General features: G+C 40.0%; 1 protein-coding gene across 1 annotated transcript; it reads right to left on the bottom strand.

The window, feature by feature from the left end:
* Positions 1 to 374: 374 nt before the first annotated feature.
* Positions 375 to 24,398, bottom strand: LURAP1L (leucine rich adaptor protein 1-like). Its single transcript, XM_014953893.1, has 2 exons — positions 23,922 to 24,398; positions 375 to 1,127 (listed from the first exon to the last, which is right to left on the bottom strand). The coding sequence occupies exons 1-2, from the start codon at positions 24,126 to 24,128 to the stop codon at positions 753 to 755; spliced, it is 582 nt and encodes a 193-aa protein (XP_014809379.1). The 5' UTR covers positions 24,129 to 24,398; the 3' UTR covers positions 375 to 752.
* Positions 24,399 to 24,422: the final 24 nt, after the last annotated feature.

Genomic DNA, 24,422 nt, shown 5'->3' with positions numbered 1-24,422 from the left:
TTTTTTACAGATACAGACTGTGCCTTTAAAGCATCAGGTTCAATGAAAATTAATGGAATGAAGCACAAAAATTAAATACTCTTATGCAGAGCTTCCAGTATTGGAATGTATCACTGAAAGACAGCAATGAAGCCTAGAATTTAAAATCATAATTAGACATGAAGGATGAGACCATTCAAGAAGAAAGAAACCTCACACAGAAAAGTTTACAATACTTTATATTCCAAGTGAAGATAGCTTTACAGAATCAAGTATCATTGCTTACAAAGGGAAAATTATTTTGAGGTATTCTCAAGATTCAGATTTAAGGCTCAATAAGAACAGTGTCTTTGGAAAGGCCGAACCTGGTAGTCAAGAAAATTTACCACAACATATATTTATCAGAAGGAATTTTATTGCCAACAAACCACAATTGTTGCTCTCGTTCCCTGATGTCTTATTATAAAGATAAAGCTTTTCCTTCACCACTTCTAAAGACCTGTAAATACAGCATTGTAAAAAATTAAAACAACAACAAAAAAGAATTGCAACAATAAATTAACAAAAAAAAAGAAAAGGTAAGGAGGAGGAAAGCCCAACCCACCAAGGAGAAAATGTATTAGAAGCAAAAGAACAGTTATGAAGTGGAATCAAAGTATCATATTATGTTTTTCTTCCAAGAGAAGTTTGAGGGGTTTGCACACGAAATAAAATAGCAGCAAAGAAAAAGGATAAATACAAGTGCATTTGTGTCCCATTGGAACTTGTTTTTATTAACCAAAACAGTAGTACTCATCAGAATCAATTTTGGGATGCTTATGCAGAGGCTGTGAGTCCTCCAAAATAGAAGAATCACTGAACTGGTCCATATCTGAAGGGGTTTGGTGACCAGGGACATCATCTACTAAGGTGTCCAAGTAACTCCCCACTGATATTCCATCCAGTCCATCACTACAGTCTTGTAAACTGTTGCAGCTGCCGTGGAGCGAGGTCTCCTGACTTTCCAGCAAGCTGCACAGGCTGCCACTCAAACTGCTGCCTCTGCTTGCAATGCCCTTCTCTTCAATCATCCACTTGATTGATTCAATACTTTCATTGATGATGAGTAGCTGACGCATAAGCTTCACATCAGTGGCTCGGAGATTAACCTAGAAGGCAAAAGTGATTAAAAACATTACTAATTTTCTTCAAAATCAAACTCTAAATAGCAGCTGGAAGCAATGAGTGGATTAAAAAACCCACACAAAACCCCCACCTTTCACATCTAAGACAAATCTATTTAAATAATTAGTAACAACAAAAAAAGTTAAAGTATTGTTATACTAATACTTTCAATGAAGTTCAAGTGAGAACCTGATCAGGTTACATAAGGGTGCATTAAAAGGGTCCATGCTAGTCAATGACAACACTTGTACACCCACTAGTACAATGCTATTTAGACAAGAAACATAGCTGCTGTGACAATTCTTGGGGATAGCTTTCATTATTCAGAGAAGCAAGACACAAACCCCTTTTTATTTACAACTACTGTAAGCAGATCCAGGCAGTTAAGCATTCACTCCAAATTATCCTTATTATGGCTACTTGGGTAACCTAAAATTTTCAGATGTGCACCATTTGGAAAAACTCTTGTGGACTTCTTACTTTTATTTACACTACTTCTGAGTTTTTGTTGCTGTATAAATGTCTGAGTTCAATATTGAACTTTCAAATTATTTCACCCCATATTAGATGAAGATGGGGAGTTTACAGTCAACCACTTATTGCAGATTAACACAAAGAATGACAATTTGCAAAAAATAACTGAATAAAAATACACATTCAGCACAAAGACTTACTTTCCAACTTAGTTGTGGAAGTCGGCGCCTACACACAAGAGCGCTAGTGGTAAAGCAGAGTGGAATATTACAGTGCCGCATTTCACAGATGTATTTAACTGATTTCATCTTTTCGTTAACAGACAAACTTTATAAGCCACTGTTTTACTCAAAATTTCCACAATGAAATGACACACAAATGTGAAACATAAAGGTTTTATTTGTTGCTTCTTTCTTTTCATCTGAAACATCACAAATGTGGGCAAAAACTTTGCGTGACCTTCTATTCATCACATTAAACAAGTGAAAATACTGAAAAGGCAGTCTGACAAATGAGTTGACCATAGTATCAAGTCTGGAGAGCAAGAAGCTACTTCTATCCATCGTGTGAGAAGATAATGCTATTTTATGACCTAATCAACTCTCCAGCCCTTTCCAACAGCACCTCACCACTACTAAATGTTTGACATCACAACAGACGCACTTCCAGTCTCATCACTCCCACAGTAAGACCTCTGCCTAGATGAACCTTTGCCATAGTGCCAACATAGGGCATGCATATTAAAACCATTGGAAAAAAAAAGGATGCCAGTCATTTCAGATTAACTCAGAGAAATACCATGTCTAGCATGTAATTTGTGTCACATGTTCTTACATCCTTTAATTGTACTAAACAAGGGTACTACATGCAGATATGTCACTGCTTTAATACATGCATTTGGAAAATACTTTGTATAATTATTTGAGTGTACTTCTCTACAAAAATATGTGTGCCATAATGTTTGATGTATACACATATATTATGTGCTTTTCTTTCAGGGGGTACTAAAATCTTAACTTTCAGGTTATTAATTCAAAAAAGGTAGTACAGTATATTGAAAATCTGAATGTCTTCACTCAACTGAAAAATAAGAAAGAAAACATGTAAGATGCCAGACAAGTGACATTTTATGCTATTCTACAAGTCCACAATTATTATACAGAAATATAGTACCTGTATTGTTTATTTACAGTGTTCTGGAATGGTACTACTATTATCAGGAAGCAAAGACTGTATCTTGTTTTGCCAAGAGTACAATCTGGACATGATTCTTTCCATACTCAGATGCCATCCTCTCAACATCCTAAATTACACTTGCCTGGTACATTTGTTCAAAAACTTATTTTAATGTATTTTTATTCTGTCAGTTACTGCAGAAGATTTTACTGGCTCTGGCTGGGATACTTCACAGCAATCAGTATGGTGCTGTGCTCTGTATCTGTGACTAAAACAGAGTCGATAGCACACCGATGTTTCAGCTGCTGCTGAACAGTGATTACACAGCATCAACGCCTTTTCTGTCTTTCACTCTGCACCCTCAGCGAACAGGCTGGGGCTGCGGAAGATGTTTGGAGAGGACAGAGCTGGGACAGTTGATTAGAACTGACCAAAGGGATATCCCCTGTCATGTTGCGCTCAGCAATAATGTTGTGCTCAGCAATAAAAGCCGTGGGTTTGCTTTGCTAGTAGCAGACTGTCTGTATAACTCTCATATGTATTCCCAGTCTCTCCCCCCAGTTCCCAGAATGACTTTGTGAATTATCCTCAGTCACATATCACAGGATTTAACACAGCTAACCTGGGACTGTGCAAAATAGCTTTACTATTCACAGTTTTAACAATACTGCCTATCTATCATTGTTCAGATGTGAGGTTCTGAAAACAGATTGACCATTTCGTAGCCCTCCTGCTCAAGCCAGTTCCTCTAGTCCTACCCATAAATCACTATAAACTATTTGCTCAGCAACTAGGCTGTCGTGAAAGCAGTAAATTACCCGACTTCTGAAATGCAACTACAGACTTCAGCAACTTGCTGAATATAAACAAGCTTGGAGACAGCAAATTTCCCAAGAGGCTGATTAAGGAAATGTTTCGCAGAGCTAGCACCAATACACTTCTAATGAAACAGTCCCTTTTAGATAAAGTAGAGATCTCATATATTTCGGATTCAGCTCACAGGAAATAATTTTTATTTGCTCTAAATACACCCACAGCTTCAGCGTTTCTGTGGAACAGCCTTACTGGGAGTAATTCTTCGCATTCCTGCGTAGTTGAGTCCTCCTCCTCCAAGCTACCATGTATTCCCAATTCTCCCATATCAAAATTGTGCTTCTCCTAAAGCAAACATTAAAAAGTAGTCCACCAAGTGTCATCTTCCTTTAACATGGGTTCATCATCTGCTTGATAACACAAAAATGTCACTATGACGTTTCTTCCCTCTTACCCCAATTAGTTCATACTCACACAGCTGTAACCCCTGTAAGTGTTGGAGTAAAGAAGTCAGTTCTGAGACAGTTCAACTAAAAGGACTAAACACTTTAAGATCTCACCGTGTTTGACAGCTCCGATCCTTATATACAGTAACAGGTGCATTTCAGATATACTCTGGACAGAGTGTATCATAGCTGATGTAGGTGTATCAGAACAGTTTCTACAGCTGCTCTTGGAGTTAAAGGTAGAGCACAGCACCACCATATCTATCAGTCCTCAGGAAAAACTTGTGGTGTACAGAGGAAAAGGATTGTGACAAGAGAGCAAAAAACGAAATTCTGGTCACAAGCTAGCTTTTATACCTTTTTGCGTAGTTTGTATAATCACAATAGTGCAGATCGCCAGGAAGGATCAAAAAAGTTTAACATTAAGCAGCTAGTCACAGCAACAGAAAATAATGAAATTAAAGTTACAATATCTTTCAAGTAACGCAGCCTGGTAGCATAGGTGGACAGAACAGCCTGATCTGTCACAACCTGGACACAACCAGATCTTCAGTCTGAAAGGGTTAAACGGCCTAAGCACCTCTCTGTGCCTCCCTCCCTCTCATACTGGTTCTTCCAACAAGGTATTTTTTTCCTTACACAACTAGCCTTGCCTGTGGTCTTCCATAATAGCATGTGCTACATTGTCATAACTTATTCAAGAGATTGTACACAAACATACCTCTGAAGTGGGATATCAAAATGCAAGGTAGGGTCTTTTTCTTTCCCAATAAAATACCAAACTATCAAGAGGAAATGGCCTCGAGCTGCACCAGGGGAGGTTTAGATTAGATATTAGGAAAAATTTTTACGCTGGAAGGATTACCAAGCATTGGAACAGGCCGCCCAGGGAAGTGGTTGAATCACCATCCCTGGAGGTATTCAAAAGTTGGGCAGCCATGGTGCTGAGGGACATGGTTTAGTGGTGGTTTTGGCAGTGCTGGGTTGATGGTTGGAGTTGATGATCTGAAAGGTCCTTTCCACCCTAACAATTCTATGATTCTTTGAACATCTGTGTACATATATGCATACACAGTTACATCCAAATATGCATGTTATTTTTATATATACTGTGTTTTTAAAAGAAGACTTGACTAGGTTATTGATTTTAGAATGGAACTCTTAATGATCAGGGCTGTTAACAAAGACAATTATTGCTTCCTGGCAGTCACCCAAGATAGTGCGTTAGCTGTCCCCAGCCTGGTCACTTTGCTTTTGGATCAAAGTTGCACTCTGCCTACGGGCAGAATGGACTTGTGTTTTGCTGCTCCATGTTCTGCAGACTTTGCTTCCAGTCACCTCCAAACACAGTGGATTCCCTTCCCCTCCAAAAATGACAATGCTAGACATTCTGTTCAAGATATCATTTTAATCAGCCAAAGTTGTATGCAACTCTAGTTTCTTTCTACTAATCTAAAAGAAAGTAATCTCTTTCTTTTAGATTTCTGGAGTCATATGCTGCTGCTGCTGCTTCTTTAAATTACACGAAATCTGCAGGGATATTAATGGTAACCACAAAATGTGGTCTGAGGAAAAGATAATCTTAAGTTTATTTAAAATATATTAGTTTCATTTTTCCTAAACACCTTTATGTTGTGTGCTGTAAAGAGCCCACTAGTAAAAGGAAAGGAAATAAGTAAGCACGAATAACAAGATATTTCTGTCAAGAGCCACTACAAGATCCAAAATCTTAAACTTTCAAGTTAATGGATTTGGGGAGCTATTTAGGTCACTCAGCTCAAAAGCTCTGCTCTGTACAGGATCTCAAGCAGGATTCAAACACTGTTCTAGGGTTGCTACTATGGAATCTGTGTTTCTAAAGGAGCATCATTTTGGACAGATATTCCACAACAAATAGATGTTGGTTGGAAACAGCAGCAAAACACAGGACCTGACTGAAAGCTGCTCAGAAGTTCAGTGTGTGAGCAGTGCTGCAGAAGAGAATTAGTACATGAAGAAGTTAGATCAAATGGGCACTGGACCCAACTCAGTGTGTTGTTAAACACTGCCATGCCCATCTCTATCACCCATTTTAGAAACAGATTTTCAAACCAGTAGAATCTTTCTATGCCAAACAGGTATGTGTGACCACTACAGTTTAGAAATACTAATGCGACTTCTGTTTTCCTGTTTCTAGGGTGTGTCAGACACAGCTTTCCACTTTTCCATTCAGTTTCTCCTGTTTCCCATGTCATTCAGGATAAATAGCTTTATGGCTACTTGGTTATGCCTACCTTCCCTTTCTTTTTTTACAGGCAGATTACATCAGTTTTCCATGGAATACTGAATCCATTAATTCATTTGAGATTCCACAAAGAAACAACAACAACGAAAGTAAAAAATCTATCAATCAATGCCCAAATAATAATTTGTTTTGAATACCAAAAAGTCTCTTTCTTCACAAAAGCTAAGCTTACTCCACTTTCTTCTGGTGTTACTTTTGCTATTGCAAACACTGAGTAACATTTTTTAAAGTAACTAAGAAAATTAATTCCCTAGGAGAAAAGTGAGAGTGTGAAAAATAAAATAAACATTGGTTGGCGATGTTGAATTGAGCCTTATGAAGATACAAATTTAGTAAGCACATAAAAAAGGCATAAAACTCATCAATAAAACCCGATCAACCAATTCTGTGAGACAATATACATAATGAGCTAAAAAGATCATGAGCAACCTATTCAAAGTCCAAAACTTGAGTCACTGAGACAAGACATTTATAACAGGGTTGAGTGTGGTTACACACACAGGCTTTGTTTATTAAGCAACCACCATAAAGCACGAAGCATGCCACTTGAAGGTCAGCAAGCTCAGAATGATATTACAATAGCTTCTCAACACCAGTGAGTAAAAGAAATGCTTTTTTCCATTTAACGTGTCTGAAATAAAACCACAAATGACAGATAAGGGACAAATGTCTGCTTCTTAAAAACACAGGATGATTAATAGGCTTTGCATGAGCCTTGTCCTACTTTAATTAGTACATATACATGTGCATGGCTTTAAACCTCTTGTCTACTTCAAAACTGTTTCACTGATTCAGGATGTTTGCATAGGTTTCTTGATATAATTAAGCCACATTGGGCAATGGTATTTTAGGATCAAGATGAAAAATCAGAATGCCTAGAGTGATATCTGAATTTGAACGCGATCTTCAGCGTCACCTCTCAAAAAGCCAGGGAGCTTTTATGTGACAGAGCATAAGAACACAGGTTTACTATCCTTAGCCGGAGGGGATCATCTACGAACAGGTGGAACCGCAACTGCTTGTGGGAATGCTCCACATCCACTCCACCACACAGTCAACTAGCTTGGATTAATTCAGGCACTACAATAATTCAAGCTAACACAATCAACCCCACACTGTATGTGAATTCTCTCATTTCTTCAATTTCTTCATATGCACAGACCATGGAGGTGGTAACCAAAGCCTGGCGGAGATGAGACCGTCAGTGAGTCGAGGTAGGTGCTGCAGTGTTCATCATTATGCCACGTGTCTGACTGTGATTTATCACACTGATATAGGCAAATTAAATTTCTGTCAACAGTGATATATGTAGATCAATAGCTTTTTGCACATCTTGTTTCTTTCACCATGGACTTGTGTTACAATGTATTACTGAAACACTTCCCCATTTCTTTACACGTTTTTTAGGCTTGTGGTAACTTTCAGACAGTGAGGGAGCACATACAAAAGCTACATATAGAAAAGTGAAATTTGTGTGATCCCCCACGCTGATTTGTAGTTTGTTGTAGTTTGCTGATCTAGTTTATTTCTACTAATTGAGCAAGTTACACTGACCCTTCTCAGCACCACTTCCATAATGAGTCAGAATAAAAGCACTGTGGCAGGATACAGAAGCAGTCTTAATGGCTTTTTTGCCTTCTTTCACAAAAGAGATTATTTATACTCGTTTCTCTTGGAGACTCCAAAATTGTTAAAATCCTCATAGCAGATTTTTAGGCTGAATTCATTACAATCTTTGAAGTCCCAGATGTTCAGGAGTTGAGCAGTCATTAAGTCTTCAGTTTCTGTTTGCACCCTTGACCTTGCTAGCTTAAAAAGAAGCCCTCGCCTAATCGTGCCATTGTTTCAATCTGCTGCAGTTCCAGTATTTTTGTGCACCCCATGCTTACGATAAATATTTCTACAGGTCCTTCTGTAAAATTTGGCAGTAACATAACATAGCTTTGCGAACAGTGTTTTTTAACTAGGAAGGAGAGACAGTGTGATTCGACATCACCCAGAAAAGGACTCTCCTTCTATAAGCAGAGCTTACCAACCACCCATTGGCTCCAGCAAGGAAGTGGGCAGGTCAGCTCTCAACCACCACAGGGATAATCAGGAGGCAGAGCAACTTCATCAGGGAGCCAGTTAGCTCGGTAAGCAATGAGTATAAATAACTTAATGAACAGGTTTCAAGGACATTCCTTCCAAATATATGATCAAAATATTATGCTATTATGGTTATCAGCTGGTATAGGAAATTACAGTATTGGTGATTTACATTTCTCTTACATTTTAATATGTTAATTTTATACATACTAATTGAAGTCCTTCAGACTTGACAGAAAAATACATACCACCAAGTTGTGCAATTGTTTAATTAAATGAATGTTTTGTTAACATTATACTATTAGAGGTATCTTGTATGCTTATGTGTAATAAAATTCTCAAGCAAAAAATCTTTTTGTTTGTTTTAGTTTTATGGCCATGTTTTTATTTTACTGTGAAAAAGAAGAAACAATTTAAGTACCTACTAAGTAGGTATGATGATTATCAGAGAGAAACATGCTATACACCAGAGAGCAAAATATAGAAGGAAGGTCCTGGTTATTTTAAAACTTAGTTGAACAAACATGAAAGGGACCAGCGAAGAAAAGCAGGGGTCTGAGAAGAGTAAAAAGCTTCTAATACTATGGAAAGTTTTAACTGGACGTTTCAAAATATCCCACACTGATGTCATAAAAGCAGCATCTGTTTGCTATGACAGAGGTGAAAATATCCAGAAAAATCCATACTATGGACCCACATGTGTGTACAGACGAGAGAATACCACTGCAAACATTCAGGTCAATATGCAGCAGTAACAATCAGCTGTGTGTGTCAGAAAGTGTTACAACAGATGGATGATCACAGCATCATTATAATGTGTTCTGGACACCAGCCACCACACAGGAGTGGATGTGTCTTCACCATAAACATGAGACAGCACCAGGACTCAACTGTATTTCTAGTTTTGTTTTTGTTTTTTTTTGTCAATGGATTTCACTCTGTCTTATTTATGCTTGTCTTGACCAAAACATACTCTTAAAAAAAAAAAAAAAAAAGAAAACTGAAGAAAACTGGATAAAATATATGTTCGTTTCTGAATTAGGTTTGGTTAATAAGCACTCCAAACGTGCTCATCCCTTGAAAATTAATCAGTTTTATTACTGGCAATGTGTAAGTATGCTCAAAATCATAGAAATAACATAGAGGTGAAAGAAGATAATGTGTTTTGCTTACAGGTATATCCAAAGTTTGAAAATCTTGTCTTTACTGAGCCAGCAGTGATCCTCACCTCATTATTATTTTAAAAGGAAAAAAAAAGCAACAAAAAACCTTAACTTGTTTCATGAAGTCAGAACCGAGACATGACAATGTTACTACTGGATGCAAATCTGCACTTACTTGAAATTCAAGTCTGCTTTTGCAATACCACTGGAGAGACATACAAGATCAAAAACAAAAACAAAAACAAAAACAAAACCAAAAACAAATCTTTGTCTGAATCCTTCCAGAATTCAAAATGGGATTCTATTTGTAGTAGTTTTGTGGCACTGGAGATGGGCCAGATGGTTGTGTTAAAAGCGTATTTTTAATCTAACAACCAAATCTTTACTAATGGCAAACTCCCATTCTATTGACTGAAGGTTTATCTGAGTAAGAACAAAAAGGAACTTCAAGACAATCATTATAAGTGGCCACATGTCCTCTTAGAACAACATTACTAGAGTTAGAAAGTGATATGCAGGTTGCTGGGGTTTTTTTCCCTATGAAAAAATTACAAACATCATAATGCTTTGTGCTAAATCTTTCCAAAGTTTTTGAATAAAAATGAGTCAATATATACACTGGAGGTGTTCAAGGCCAGGCTGGATGGCTATTTGAGCAACCTGGTCTAGTAGGAGGTGTCCCTGCCCATGGCAGGGGGGTTGGAACTAGATGATCTTTAAGGTCCCTTCCAACCCAAACCATTCTATGATTCTATGATTCTGTATTATTAAATAAGGTTTGGGGTTTTTTTTTTTCCTTAATCTGTGTACTTTTTGAAGTGTCTTTCAGATTCAGCCTTATTTTTAAGTGAAAAACTTCATTCAAATCTCCCCATTAGTGTAATCATCATACACAGGCTTTGTGCCCATCTGAATATACTAGCTAATTTGAGATCTTTCAGAAAAAATGAAGAAAAGTTGACTATTTTGAGTTTTTAACTCGAAAATACCCTTCCAAGCTTCCAGATATCTATAAATCGTAACTACTTTTGTTCTTTCTCGCCCACTAAGAAAGTATCAAACAGTTAGCAGCCAACCTGCATCTGGGGTCTCTAGATATAAAAAGCCAGAAGCAAACAAGAAGCCAGAACCATTTTTAGTAAGCTGAAAGGCTGAATTTGGCCAACACAACTAGCTAAGCATGCTGCTGCAGGCTATACTAGCTATAGCTTTTGAGCCCCTTTGGCTCCTACAGAACACACTGCAGTAATCCATTCCGGAGGTCACAAGGCACAATTAGTGTGCACTACCTGTGCACAAAGCACAGGTAATAAAGTGAATGTCTGTATTAAAAATTAAATAAACAGAAATCTTACGGTTCCAGACCTATAAAGCTTAGGGCAAAACCAGGCACTGTAGGTACCAGTCTTTCCATATTATTTGATCTCTCCTTTGACCCAGAACCATCATCCACACCATGTGCTGCAGACATCAGCTTCACCATGTGGTGCAGACATCAGCTTCTCCTACACCACTCTAGCTCATGTCCTATTGCTCTTTCATATCTAAACCTGCTCTTACTAAAGATTTCCACATAGCAGGCTACCAGGGCAGCGTGGCTTGATCCTAGTTGAGCAAAGAATATTAATCATAACTATTAATGCAGTTATCAGAAAGGGAAGGCATCAAGGTCATTGGTTACATTTGCCATTTCTCCTTCTACTGGGGAAATACTAGCTACTAAGGCAGTTGGGGAGCAGAAATAAGGTGCAAGACTTACAACAGATGTCTAGGAAAAGACAAGTATGGCCTTTGCCAATAATCAAGTGTGACTTGGGAAACAGCAGAACTAGACAAGGAAATCTGGGACACAGCAGAGTTCACTGAGTTTGAAAAGTGCTGGTTAGGGCTCTTCTGAAGTAATTTTGTCATTAAATTTCAACAGAGTACAAATTAATAAAAAATAAGAAGAGAAATGATAGAAGCTCAAGCATCATGTTGTTGTTTGGGTTGCATCTCTTTTTCCTCTGAAATGCAAGGAGTGCCAATCTGCACTTGTGAATGCATAACCAGCTAAGCAAATTTGATGGTCACTGTGAGCTCCCTCCACTCCATTGCTCCAGTCACAGCAACTACAGCTAGGTGCTAACAAAGGAAAAAGTAAATTTCACGGGCATTTCAAGTTGAAGAAGATTACTGTTGCTTTGGCATGCTAGTAGTACTGCCCTTCTCTTGCAAAGAGGCTTTCTCCTCTACTGTTCCAAGATTTACAGTTTTTCCTACAAACCCTGTAACACTAGGAACCTGCGACAGGCCACCACTTGAGAATAAACTATTTCAGTGTATGGGCACAATTCTTCCATGACATATGCATAGCCCATTAGAAGGTACAGTGGTTGAAATGGCCCTATGAAGGCAAAATGCACTTGCAGTCACAGATTGGGAAAAGTAATCTAAAAATTACTGCTCTGGCTTCATGTTTGCTCCTCTGATAACTATATAGTTTTGAGAAGACTAGAACAATAGTCTAAAATCAGAGTTTACAAAGACTCCCTGAATGACTTAAAATCATAGAATCACAGAATCATAGAATGGTTTAGGTTGGAAGGGACCTAAAAAATCATCTAGTTCCAACCCCCCCTGCCATGGGTAGGGACACCTCTTACTAGACCAGGTTGCTCAAAGCCCCATCCAACCTGGTCTTGAACACTGCCAGGGATGGGGCATCCACAGCTTCTCTTGACAACCTGTTCCAGTGCCTCGCCACCCTCACAGTAAAGTATTTCTTCCTAGTATCTAATCTAAATCTCCCCTTGTTCAGTTTAAAACTGTTACCCCTTGTCCTATCACTGCACTACCTACTGAAGAGTCCCTCCTTGTCTCTCCTGTAGGCTCCCTTTAGGTACTGGAAGGCCGCTATAAGGTATCTCTAGAGCCTTCTCTTCTCCAGTCAGAACAATCCCAACTCTCTCAGCCTGTCTTCATAGGAAACGTGCTCCAGCCAGGTCCCTGTCCTCCTTATGCTGGAGGGACCAGAGCTGGACGCAGTACTGCAGGTGGGGTCTCATGAGAGTGCTGTAAAGGGGTAGAATTATCTCCCTTGACCTCCTGTCCAATTCCTTGAAGTTGTCATGTTTTTGCACAGACCCATCCAAAATCTGTTAGTCAGAAAAACCTTCCTACCTAAGCAAAGGATTCTTCAATAACAAACTACACAGAAACACTAAATTTCCACTGTTGATCCTGTAATTTGTTCTAAACACACATAGTTTGGCTTTGCTCAACAGAGAAAATGGTCTGTATTAGCAGCCAAACTTAGAGAACAAATTCAGGGTTTTGATGGGGCTGGAACAAGCCTTCTCCAGGCACCCTTCCAAACTTACATGTTAGTCTCATCCCAGGAAGGACACTAGATATTCACTAGTTTTCTGAAAAGGTGGCAAACCAACGCAGATCTTATTTCTGCTTGCATAGAAATACTTCACAATTTCCCACTTGCTGTCAGGGCTGTTTTTCCTAATCATTTATAATTATTGGAAGAGTCAAGGTCAGAATCTGAAGCTTTGTAAACACTTAATACTAAGAATTGTGTCCAATGTTTACTATGTTTCATAAGCACTTATCAGAGTTACATAAAGCAGTGCAACCATTTCAAATAGAACAGTTCTTTCAACCAGTGCAGATTCTGTTTGAAGACAGAAAAAAATAAAACTCAGATAAATATAAAGCAACAGAGCTGCTCTACCTTTGTTTCTACCTTGAAGTAAAAATGTGGAAGCCTGGAACACTCAAAACTTTTGTCAAATTATAATTCTTGGATACGTGCTTCCTTCTGTATTTAGAGAGAGGTAGGTTTCACGGCCAAAGCAGCAATGCAGTAAAATGACTCTTCTTCTGGAAGCATTTTAGTCATGAATGCAGCTGGTACCTAACAACAGTGAACAAAATTACAAATTAAGCCAGTGAAGTGTTTATAAAATCTGAAACTCCCAGTAGTTAAATAGCAATTTAGCATTGCTTTACAGGCACTAAATGCTTTCACTTCACCTGGCACGACACCCAGCAGAGCCATACAGTACTGCAAGTAGTTTATTTTACAGCATGGCAAATGAAACGTTCAGATAACTTCTCCTAGCAGCAGTTTGTGTTTCCTGTTAATTAACAAATGTGCCATACCATTCCCTTGACAAAACTTAACTATTAAGAAATGTCAGGTTGGTGGGGAGGGAGGAGAACGATTAGATTGCGGACAGCCAGGGTGGCATAGCTGTGCCAGTATTGCTCTTCTCTGTGTTTATGGAAGATCTGGGAGAGTTTGCATATTCTGACAAAACAGAGTAGCTAATTTTAACACTTGAGATATATATACTGTCTTTTGTTCTCTCCTTATCTTCTCTTACGGAAGGAGGGAAACCTCCCTTGGAGCAACTTCAAGGGGGGAAATCCTCAGACACATTTTATTCCATATGCTCATCTGCAGGTAGGCAGAAGGACTCACCATTGGAAGACAGCACAGGATATTTCTGAAATAACTGACCATCTGAATATGTTTCTAGATTTGAAAAATCTTGAGCAGTGCTGTTTATACCTTTCAAAGCTATAACACAAGATGGCTTACATACTCTCTGGATGTATTTTGGTCACTTGCTTTGGTCACTCTCCAGACCAGGGTTCCTTCCATCTGGTTATTATGAACACTTCCCCGACAATAAAGCATTTCTGGAAGCTTGCAAACTGCTCAGGTACATGGCTGAACAGCTTTTCATAACCTGTTGAAGAGAATGCCTCAGGATGTACCTACTTGGGCCCACTGGTCACTTTGGACACAACCCAGCTGTCTCTAGAGACACAAACAGATGAGGAAAGATATCCATTGATACCTAATTTGTAAAACTGACGACAAAGAGAAAGCATGTTAAAAGCTGCGAAAAAGAAGGACGATTACTTCAGTGTAGCTAAAAATCTTTCTCCAAACCACATCCTCCAATAATGGTTACTTTACAAAAGAGAGTCTAGACATGTTACAAGCACAGTCCTTAGCGATGTTTTAATTTGACAGAAGTCACTACATCGGTGTGATACTGAATTAAGTATCCTAGTCAGACACCTATCTACAGGAAAACAGATGGTAATACCATGTGGATTACAGTTCAACTGTTTCAATGGACTTAAATGAAAAAAGATACCGTCTTTGGCACTAGAGGTTTTACTCCTAGCACAGCTTACTGTAGACTGAAAATAAGAACGTACTTGGCTCTAAGGATATGAACACCATTTGTATACTTCCATGGCTCCATGCATCATGGTACAAAGTACAATCATGCTCAGAAAGCAACTTGCCCTCGGGGCAAGACTTACTACTTCATAATCAGCATTACTATGGTGAGCGCAAGCACAAAGTTTCCCAGCTAGATCTGTTTGTAGCCATTCAGCTGATAAAGGAAGAGCCCTCACAGTCATATCCATAACTGCAAAGTACAGATGCGCAGGAATTTTTTATCATCTACATTAAAGAAACATCATTATTTTAATTATTAATCTCCTTCTTGGCTTTTATTGCAGCCATATATTTCAGAAGAAACATTTCAACCTCTTCCTCAAACTCTGTAGCTGTCAGTCCTATCCATTTCTCTCTCTAATCCTTCTCTAGTCCTTGAAAAACTTACCCTGTCTGCCACAAAAAAAAGTTAGAATTTTCCTTAATTGGCTGAAAAGACCAAGATTCACAGGTATAAAATTCTTAGTACTATGATTCTCTTTTGGAATTAACTGACGTTGTCTAATGACAAGGATGATACTTCAAAACTGTGCTTCAAAAAAACGACAGTACTTACAAGTCCACAGGACAGCAAACTACAATAGCTTAAGTGATCAAAATACATCCAGACCTCCCTAACAAGAAAACTAAATATATGAAAGTCTTACAGAGTTTGGGGTAGGGTTTTTTTGGTTTTGGTCCCTTCCATACCCCAAGCATCCAGCAAACCAGTTGTTCAAAACCGGGCAATCTTGCTTTTCAGAATCACTGTTGATGGACACCCTCATGCTTCAGTACAAACTCAAGCTTCTCCTGCTTCCTTCTTTACTTGCTTTGAACAGCTGCAATTAAAAGTTTCTTCACCATTGTAAATAATATAATAGCTTTCAGACAAGCCTGCAAAAAGCCATCTTTGTTGCTGTTATTTTGGAGCTATATTTGGTCAAACTACTTCTGAGTCATCACAGCTTATAAAGTCAGCACTTTCCTATATATCTCCAGTACACAAGGTTTGCATTCACAAAAACAAAATCTAAAATTTCAAGCACTGCCTGTTACCTGCGTTTTCAAAAGAATTTAAAACTATCTATACAGAAAATTATAGACAGTGTAGGGGACAGATTCTCTGACTCAGGGGGCCTTAGTGGTTGCTATTTGCTATCCAAATAGTTACAGACTTCTCAAATTAAGAAACTAAATGATGCACTGATGCCACCTCAGGCCCCACTAGATACCAACTCCCATTCCACACCAATAAGGGTAAGTGGATGATCGAAGCCACAATTCAACACAGAGAACAACTGGCATGAAGGCAAAAATTAATTCATCATTGGTAAATGCTCTAACTAGCATTCCCACTTCTGAGAGTGAAGGCTAGAAAACAAAAGCTACAAGTCTGCCTTCTTATCAAAAGTTCCTCTACTGCCCATAATTTTCTGTTCAGAGCTCTTCATCTTTACAAACAGCAATCAAAGAACCATTTTTTTTTGCTTACATGTAAGATTCCCAAATTCCATGGTTATAAATGCAGGTGGAAAAACCAAGAGAAAAAATGCACTCAGTTTAATTAAATTCCAAGTGCTTTTCAAGATCTCAGATCCTCTGTCTTTTTACTCCTGTAACTTCATCCTCATTTGCTCAAGATTTCAGTTTCCAGCCTCTCTTCCAGGACACAGACAGAAATGAAACATGTAGGAAATGAGCATGTCCACTGTGGAAAGTTTACTAGGTTTACAGCTTGAAGGCAGAGAACAAAGGGTCTTACAACCTTTAAAAAAAAATAAATTGAAAATGTATTCTTTAACAATCTACTGTTAAGAAAAAAAATAGTATTGAAGAGTAGAAATGCAGCTCTTGGCCATCACCTTTGCTCAATATATGTATTTGATATTATGCATTTCAAGTTTTTCCTGCTCACACAAAAAAGGTACTTTATAATTACTGTTAGCCATAAGTACACACAAAAAACCAAAGTATCCACACAAAATGTTGATGATAAAAGGGCTGGAGAACCCGCCTTATGAGGAAGAACTGAAGGAGTCAGGTCTTTTCTCCCTGGAGAAGTCTTGTGAGTCTATCACAGTATTCCAGCATTTAAAAGGTTACTGCAAAGAGGACAGAGGCTATCTCTTCATGAGGAGCCACGTGGAGAAGACAAGGGACAACAGGTACAAGTTGCACCAGGAGAGGTTTCATCTTGATATAAGAAATACTTTTTTATAGTAAGGGCAATCAATCACTGGAACAACCTCCCTATGGAGGTGGAGTCCCCACCACTGGAGGTTTTCAAGCTCTGATTGGATAGAGTGCTCAATAATCTCATCCAGGCTCCATGAAAGGTTGAACCAGATGATCTTTTGATGTCCTTTCCAGCCTAGCCTATTCTATGAAAATCATACTATTCTTCTGATTTCATCGAAGAGTTTGTAATTTGTTTGCTAAAAGCTATTACAAGTCATTTAAGCTGTAGAGCTCTGCGCAGAAAGGGTTTAGTCTTCCTGTCTTTTATTACAAATTGTCCGCAATCAGACTTCAAAAAGCAAATGCAAAACCAAAATGTTTTCTCTACTCTTGCAACAAAGCAACCAGGAAAGAAACATAATTAAATGATAATATATATTCTTTGAAATAAAGAATGGCAAAAGTGTCACTATACATGGGCAGTCTAACTGGAAGTCTTGAGTGAAGTATTCCTGACACTGCCGTGATGATCCATACATGAGACAGAAGCCCTTGCACTGAAGTATTTCACATGGATGCTGCTAGGTGAGGCATCAGCAATGTATCACAGGCTCTTGGTCAAGCAGTAGCTATGTAAGCAATGTAAGCACACACTCACACATACTTCCTGGGGACTTAAACCCTTCAGTGGCTGCTAAATGAGAATGGCCATAAGCATTAAGTGCAACATGCAGATGTTTCACAATTCAAATCCTTTGACAGGTACTAGGTCAGATTTGCCAGTCAAAAGATATGTTTAAATATGCACTAATTTAAAGAACCTTGCTCATCTTATCCTTCCAAAGATGGTCTGAAAAGATGGAAAACTTGGCAAAGTTCTGGTACTCTAATTAGGCTGCAAATTCTTCTTGCTAGATTTCATCATTTTCCCTAAGGATCAATCTACAAATCCCTTTTAACCCAAGTATCCTGATATCACTGCCCAATCTGCACATTACAAACTCCCCTACCACATCATGCAAATCAGAAGGTATGAAGGAGAGAACTTGTTAACAAGATCCAAGATCACCAGCTTTTTCAATGAACTTCAGGAGGTTTTACAGAAATAGGTTCACTTCTATTTCTGTATGCCTTCTACATCTAAGAAGAGCCTCACTTTAGGAATTCACTGAATAACTGCTCACTAAGAAACCAAGGTTAATCAAACCCTCCTACACAGGCTTGAGGCTTAGCCACTAGTAATTTTATATTTAAGATTTTATCTTCAATCGAGATTTTAAGCAAAAAATCAAATTAATCAAATAGAAAACAGCATCTGACACACAGCTTTGCGCTGCTGACTAGACACACTGAACCAGATCTTGGCTTCAATTAAGTCAATTGATGTTATCATACAAAACAGTGAATGTAGCAGCCTGTACCTACAGCATGTGTTAAAGAGATGTTTCAAGTCACAGTTGTTGACTTCTTAAAAAAGGTCCTTTAAAGAAACTAATAAAGGCAGACCCCCCACAACTACAGATCTAATAAATCTAAGCAAATCTGAAGTTGTTTAAACTCTTAAGAGCCAGCAGAGTACAGTTGCAGCAGCTCTGCCCTCCAACCTGCACCTTCATTTACATGCTAACTGTATGTTAAAAAACAAACAAACAAATGAATAGAATAATAGACAGACTGGCACCATAATTATCATATTTGTCTTAATTCCAATCAGTATAAAGTACTTAAATTCTGCTTAATTTTGTCAGGGCTCCATATTAATTAGCCTTTTAAAAATTGTTACACTAAAATAGAACTAGGAGAGCAAAAGGGGAGAAAACTCAACTAATGAGAGAGCACAAGAATATGCCTCTTTCTCAAATAGCTTTAGCCTAAATTTGACACAGTCAGCTTCTTGGAAATAGGATCATTTCCGTTTCTTTATCCCTTCACCCTAAAAACTGCTGCACTCAGAATACCCAGTTTGGCCTTCAGAGTCATTAACAATATTTGATCCTCAACAGTGTTCACTGGAAGGAATCTCATCTACAAGTCCCAGCGCTGCCATTTACCCCATTACTTCCAACACACAGTTTACCTTTTTTGCCTGAGATATTTTTATGCAAAGCATGCAATTTTTTTATTGCATGTAATGCAGACTATACTCTGTTTAACTTTTTTAGCTTTCAAAGAGGCAACAAAAAGTTTATTTGGGGAACTTTTGAAGCAAAAGAAAGAAAAACGCCCCATACTCTCTTTCTTCAGGTGTCTAGGAAAATCTCGCTTTGAGTAAGCCCAGAACTTGTGAAGGAGAAAAAAGACTTCTGAAGCAGTATGATTTCAGGCTGCAGAATGGACCTTTCTGATTACTTACTACAGGGTGTAGCTGTTGAAGACATATGTATTGAATGGTGACCTCAGGAGTATTATACACCAGAAACAGGGCTCTAAAGGGTTATTATTAATACCCCAGTGGAAGTTTCCATGTAAAATACCACAGGAGGATTAACATTGACATTGTGACAAATTTCATATTGAATCAAGGACACACAGGCTAGTAGGACCTACTCATCACATCCTTGGCTGACCAGAGCACAACACTTTGACCCACATTGGCAATTATATCTTACTTCTCCTGTTACTTGATGGCTTTATGCCTCAAAGGTTTTCAGGATCCAACAGAGTCTCCATCATGGCCTTGGTGGGGACAATGAAGGTAAAGGGGAAGAAGGCCTAGACAACCAGGTCCGTATTTCAACAAAGATACTCCGTGACGCTTTGTGTATGATTCCAGTGACTAACAGCAAAATCAGGCTTGAGCAGAAAATAAACATACACTGGGAACAGCAAAAGGATCTGAAGAAGCAAGATGCGAGCCTCAAGGCCTTTAGCCAGCAGATGTACAGGTTCCACACACACACCACCGATCTGTCAGGTGCTGTAAGTTACAGTCAGAACCAGCATTTCCAATTCAAATATTGACACAACAATATGTTTATCTCTTAACATTCCCCTGCAGCAGATGACACAGGAGAGGTAATCACTTCCACCATTTCATTTAAGCTCTTTCAGCCCAAGGACATGGCAGCTTGACGAGAGTTCTCAAAGCTTTCACCTCTCTTCCTCAGAAGTATCCAGTCCAATAAATATCACTGCTTCATACTGAAGCAAGGTAAGCACTACCTTCTCATCCACAAGATGGATGGCAAAACAGAAAATCAATTTCTTTGGAAGGACAAAATGTGCACTGACAGGAAAGGAGATGGCCCTCCAGTTTAAATGAACGAAAACTTGCACCTACTTCCACTTCTGTACATTTGAATTTACTCTGGTCACTGGCAGGATTACACGCTGCCTGAGCTAAGGTTTGGTGTCTACTCCCAAGCATTACAAATGTGTTCAGGTATGCTTCCTTGTTCTTTACTGTTAGGTTACAAACAACAGGATGTTGGGGGAACACAGAGGTATTTTGTAGAAGCTATGAGCTGGAAAGAGAGGAGAAAACATAAACAATAAAATACATCCTTAGCAGTCAAGAGCTTTGGGATCACCATAATTTAAACACAACGATAAGTCAAAACATACTAAGCAAGTATCTATAAAATTGCTTTGTTTGACAGATTTAGTTCAGATTTGTCAACACAGGCAAAGTCATTGTGACAAACAATAGCTGTGGTAAAGGACAGAAGTTGAGCTGCATAACTGCACAATTTGTATAAAGCCAAGTTTAAAAAAAACAACACAGAAAATAGCCATATCTGTCCAAAATAACTTCATTAACAAAAACAAGAATACAAGAAGATAATGAAAACAGTACTGCTTCAGCATCAAAGATCAAGATGTCAGCACAGTAACCCATATCAAGTTTTTTGTATGTGACCAGAAAAGAGCCTGAATATTGTTGCTTTGTAAACACTTAAAGTTTGTCTCAAGTCTGAAGCAAGCAAAAAAAGCACAGATGTGTCTATTCAAAGTTCAGTGAGTGGGCTGCAGAAGCTGCCATCACAGCACTACCAGAAAAAGATAGCTTGATGGATGACACTTGGTTTTCTAAACTTCTACTCTTTTCCATTTTTTGCCTGTTTACTACTGCAGCAACTAAAAACTACCTTCTATATCTTTAAGGCCTCTTAGGCCTTGCAGGGAAGCCAAAGTATAATATGTTACAAAGAGGAGTGAAATAATAAACATGATAGAAATTTTGGCTCTGTTTTAGGAATGATGTGCAGAAAAAGAAGAAATGTAGAAAGACACAACATGTCTTTTACCTGATATTGTTCTTAAATTAATCAGATCCGTACAAGGTCACAAAGAAAACTGCACAGGGGAAAGTGACAGATTAAGAACCTGAAGAAATCTTAAGGACAGGGGAAAAATCCTTAAGTCGCTAAAGAGAGTAAAGGAAAACCCTGGGAAGACAGCTGACTTTCATGTTCTGCATTACAGAAGACAGCTAAGAGCATTAAAAAGATGCAGGCAGAGTACCAGTACTTTACCTTTTAAAAATAGTCATTATATTGGTGGTTTAATGGGCATGCCCAGACTAGAAGTCAAACAGAAAGAGGTGTGTAACAGAACTTCCCTTAGTTAGCATGAGCAAAGAGTTCAGATGTGAAAGTCAGTCAATCATTGAAGTGACAAAGAACAGGAGAGGTCAAGGATGTTGGGACTAAAATACATTCATGCTGAGGGCAGGGAGGAAAAAGAAGGGAACTGGGTGGGAGAATGAAGAAGAGGCAAACTGAAGACCGTGACACGAAACTTGCAGGTGTAAAGTAGGTGAAGTGACCAGCTTGAAAGAAACAGGTGATGAGGGCAAGTCACCTCCCCCCTTAACAGGCCTAACTGTCACGGCATGTCTAGAAAGTCATTCCAAGAACTCTGGTTACCTTATCTGTTTCCTTTGCAGTGTGACATCCCTAACAGTTTTACGTTGTAAGCTACCTCTACAACCATTGTGCAAGCTTAAAATTCAAAATTCAACATGAGACATGAGACATGACAGTGTGGAACTTCATGTTAAAACTGAAATTCACAGTGATCACTAAAATACATTGATAATTTGATTTGTAGGACCTCTTAAACTGTATGAAGCCATATAATAGCAAGGGCAATTTATATACTACCTTTCAAGATTATGGTCATCATCTTGACTGTTAACTCTCAGAATATTCTTGATTCTCCTTTTCCCCTAGAAACTTTGTTCTTTAAAAACTCTTACAAACCCACCCGCCTTTTGCTTATGTATTGTCGGAGTGGGAGACGGACCCGGAGTAACGATGTAACCTCAATACGAGTATGATCGTTCTCCCTTTTATTCAAGTTTTTACAAAGTATATATAGACAGGCAAGCAGAGCACGCGCTGGCGACAGCTATATGATTGGCTTACAATCTCTGTTCACGCGACTAGAGCGCTCACACAATTGGTGTAGACCCCTTGTCCACGCGCAGCAACATTCTCTTGTCTTCTGGATGCGGTCCCGTTTATCTTATCTACCAAGTAGCTACTTCTTCTTACTTCTGCTTTTCCCAGGAAAGTTCATGGTCATCTCCAGGCCTGTATCTACATCAAAGACTAGGTTGCTCATCGCAATTAAACCGTGGCCCTTTTCACACAGCCATTCCTCCACAATGTATATGTAAGGTTGTGGAGGGACGGATGGCATGGTGTTATACGTGTTCAAATAGGATGAGATTGCTTTGTTTGCTGTTAACGGCTGAGTTCCAAGATAGTTGCATAAAGTTATCTCAACACGTTGCCAGCAAAATCCTCATCCCAACAAGATCAAATTCCATACTGTTTTCAAATAAGCTTAGTGGCAAGAGCTATGGAAAGAATTGCTACCAAAAAGAATCTTTTGGGACCTCATATAACAATTACACTCTAATAAAAATGTAAGCCAACTACATTAGCACATCTGAAGTACGCTATATCATCAGGATCATATCTGCTGAGTGTTCACTAGTTGCTTCCTCATTTGTTTGCAAAGTGTGGTTTTTGTTTTCTGGTGGTTTGTTTTTTTTTTTTTTGCCTTAAAAAGAACAAAGCCAGTTTTACAGCATCATCAGAAGACAAATTTATTGAGATGGTGACATACAGAGTAGGACAAGCATCTGCATTAAGACAGTAAAGAAGTCAGAAGTTCTGAACTACATAGAGCACAGTCCCATCGCAGACCACCGGCAAAAGACCTTCTTGGCCAAATTATAAACAGTTGTTTGTTCAAGAGTTACTGTGCATCTTCTGCACTGCCTGTTTCAAACTAGGTCTCTGAAGACGTGTGTCCAGAAATTGACTACCAGGCCGAATCTTCGGCCCCAAACCATCCAGTGTGGCTTCACTTACTACTCCTCAGCGGCAAACAGGTGCGATGCAGAAGGTGCATTTTACACCAGCGAAAGATCGGTGCATTATTTTGTTTATTAGTACACCCGCTTTCAGTACTTTTAAGGCGCTGACAGAGGGGCAGAAGCCAGCCACCAGTCACTGGCGACCTGCCACCCGGCCAGGAAAAAAAAAAAAAAAAAAAAAATAAGCTCCCCTCACCTTCTTAAAAAAAAAAAAAAAAAAAAAAAAAAAAAAAGAAGAGCCGTCAAGTGACAGGCCCTCCTGGCCTCTAGGTCACCAACCTCCTCCTCCTCCTCACCTGGCCTCTGGGCCACCAACCTCCTCCTCCTCCGGCCGCTGGGCCACCAACCTCCTCCTCCCTGGCCGCCGGCACAGAGGTCGCAGCCCCTGCTGCCACGCCGGGGAGGGCAGCACCATCTCCCCGCGGCCGGGGCGGGGTGAGAGCCGGTCCCTGTCCCCAGCCGACCCTGCCGGGGCCCGCTGCCCACGGCGGGACGGTGCCGCCGGGAGGGAAAGGGCTGCAAAGCGCCCACCCCCACCCCCGCAAGCGCTGCCGCGGGGCCGCCCGTCCGGCGCCCGGCTACTCACCATCTCCTGCCTCAGGAGGTGAAGTTTCGTCTCCAGCCTGGCCAGGGCGGCGGCGCGGCGGCGGCGGGGTCCGGGGGCCGCGGCGTCGGCAGCAGCGGGGCGTCCCGGGAGCTCCTCCCCGCGCAAGGGCCGCGCCAGGCTCTCCGGCACTTTGCGCCCCATTTTCTGCTCGACGTCGCGGAGGTCTGGCGGGGCGCCGGCCTCCATGGCTGGCCCCGCAAGGGACCGCGCCGGCGGCGGGCACTACCCGCGGCCGCCCGGCCGCTGCAGGGGCGCGGAGGTGCGGTAATCCGCGGCAGCGCCGGGGCCGGCGGCCGAGCCGCGCAGGTCACCCGCCGCGGACATGGGGATCCCCCGGGCGAACCGGTCCCCCCTCCCGCCCTTCCCCGCCCCTCCTTTGCCACCGGGGGGAAAGACGAAAGCGGGCGGGCGGGGGCGAGGGAGAAAAACTCTCCTTGAGCCCAGGAAAGGGGGGGAGGACGCGGCCCCCGGCCCTGCTCC

Source organism: Calidris pugnax, unplaced genomic scaffold (genome assembly GCF_001431845.1).
Source record: "Calidris pugnax isolate Ruff unplaced genomic scaffold, ASM143184v1 scaffold178, whole genome shotgun sequence".
Lineage (NCBI taxonomy): Eukaryota > Metazoa > Chordata > Aves > Charadriiformes > Scolopacidae > Calidris > Calidris pugnax.
This window is presented reverse-complemented; position numbering and strand designations above follow the sequence as displayed.

What these genes read in the sequence shown, in the direction of transcription:
- LURAP1L (XM_014953893.1), bottom strand. Translation starts at nt 24,128, where the DNA reads ATGGAGGCCGGCGCCCCGCCAGACCTCCGCGACGTCGAGCAGAAAATG. An exon ending in ACCTCCTGAGGCAGGAGATG is followed by an intron (nt 1,128 to 23,921) that starts GTGAGTAGCCGG and finishes TTTGCCTTCTAG; the next exon opens with GTTAATCTCCGAGCCACTGA.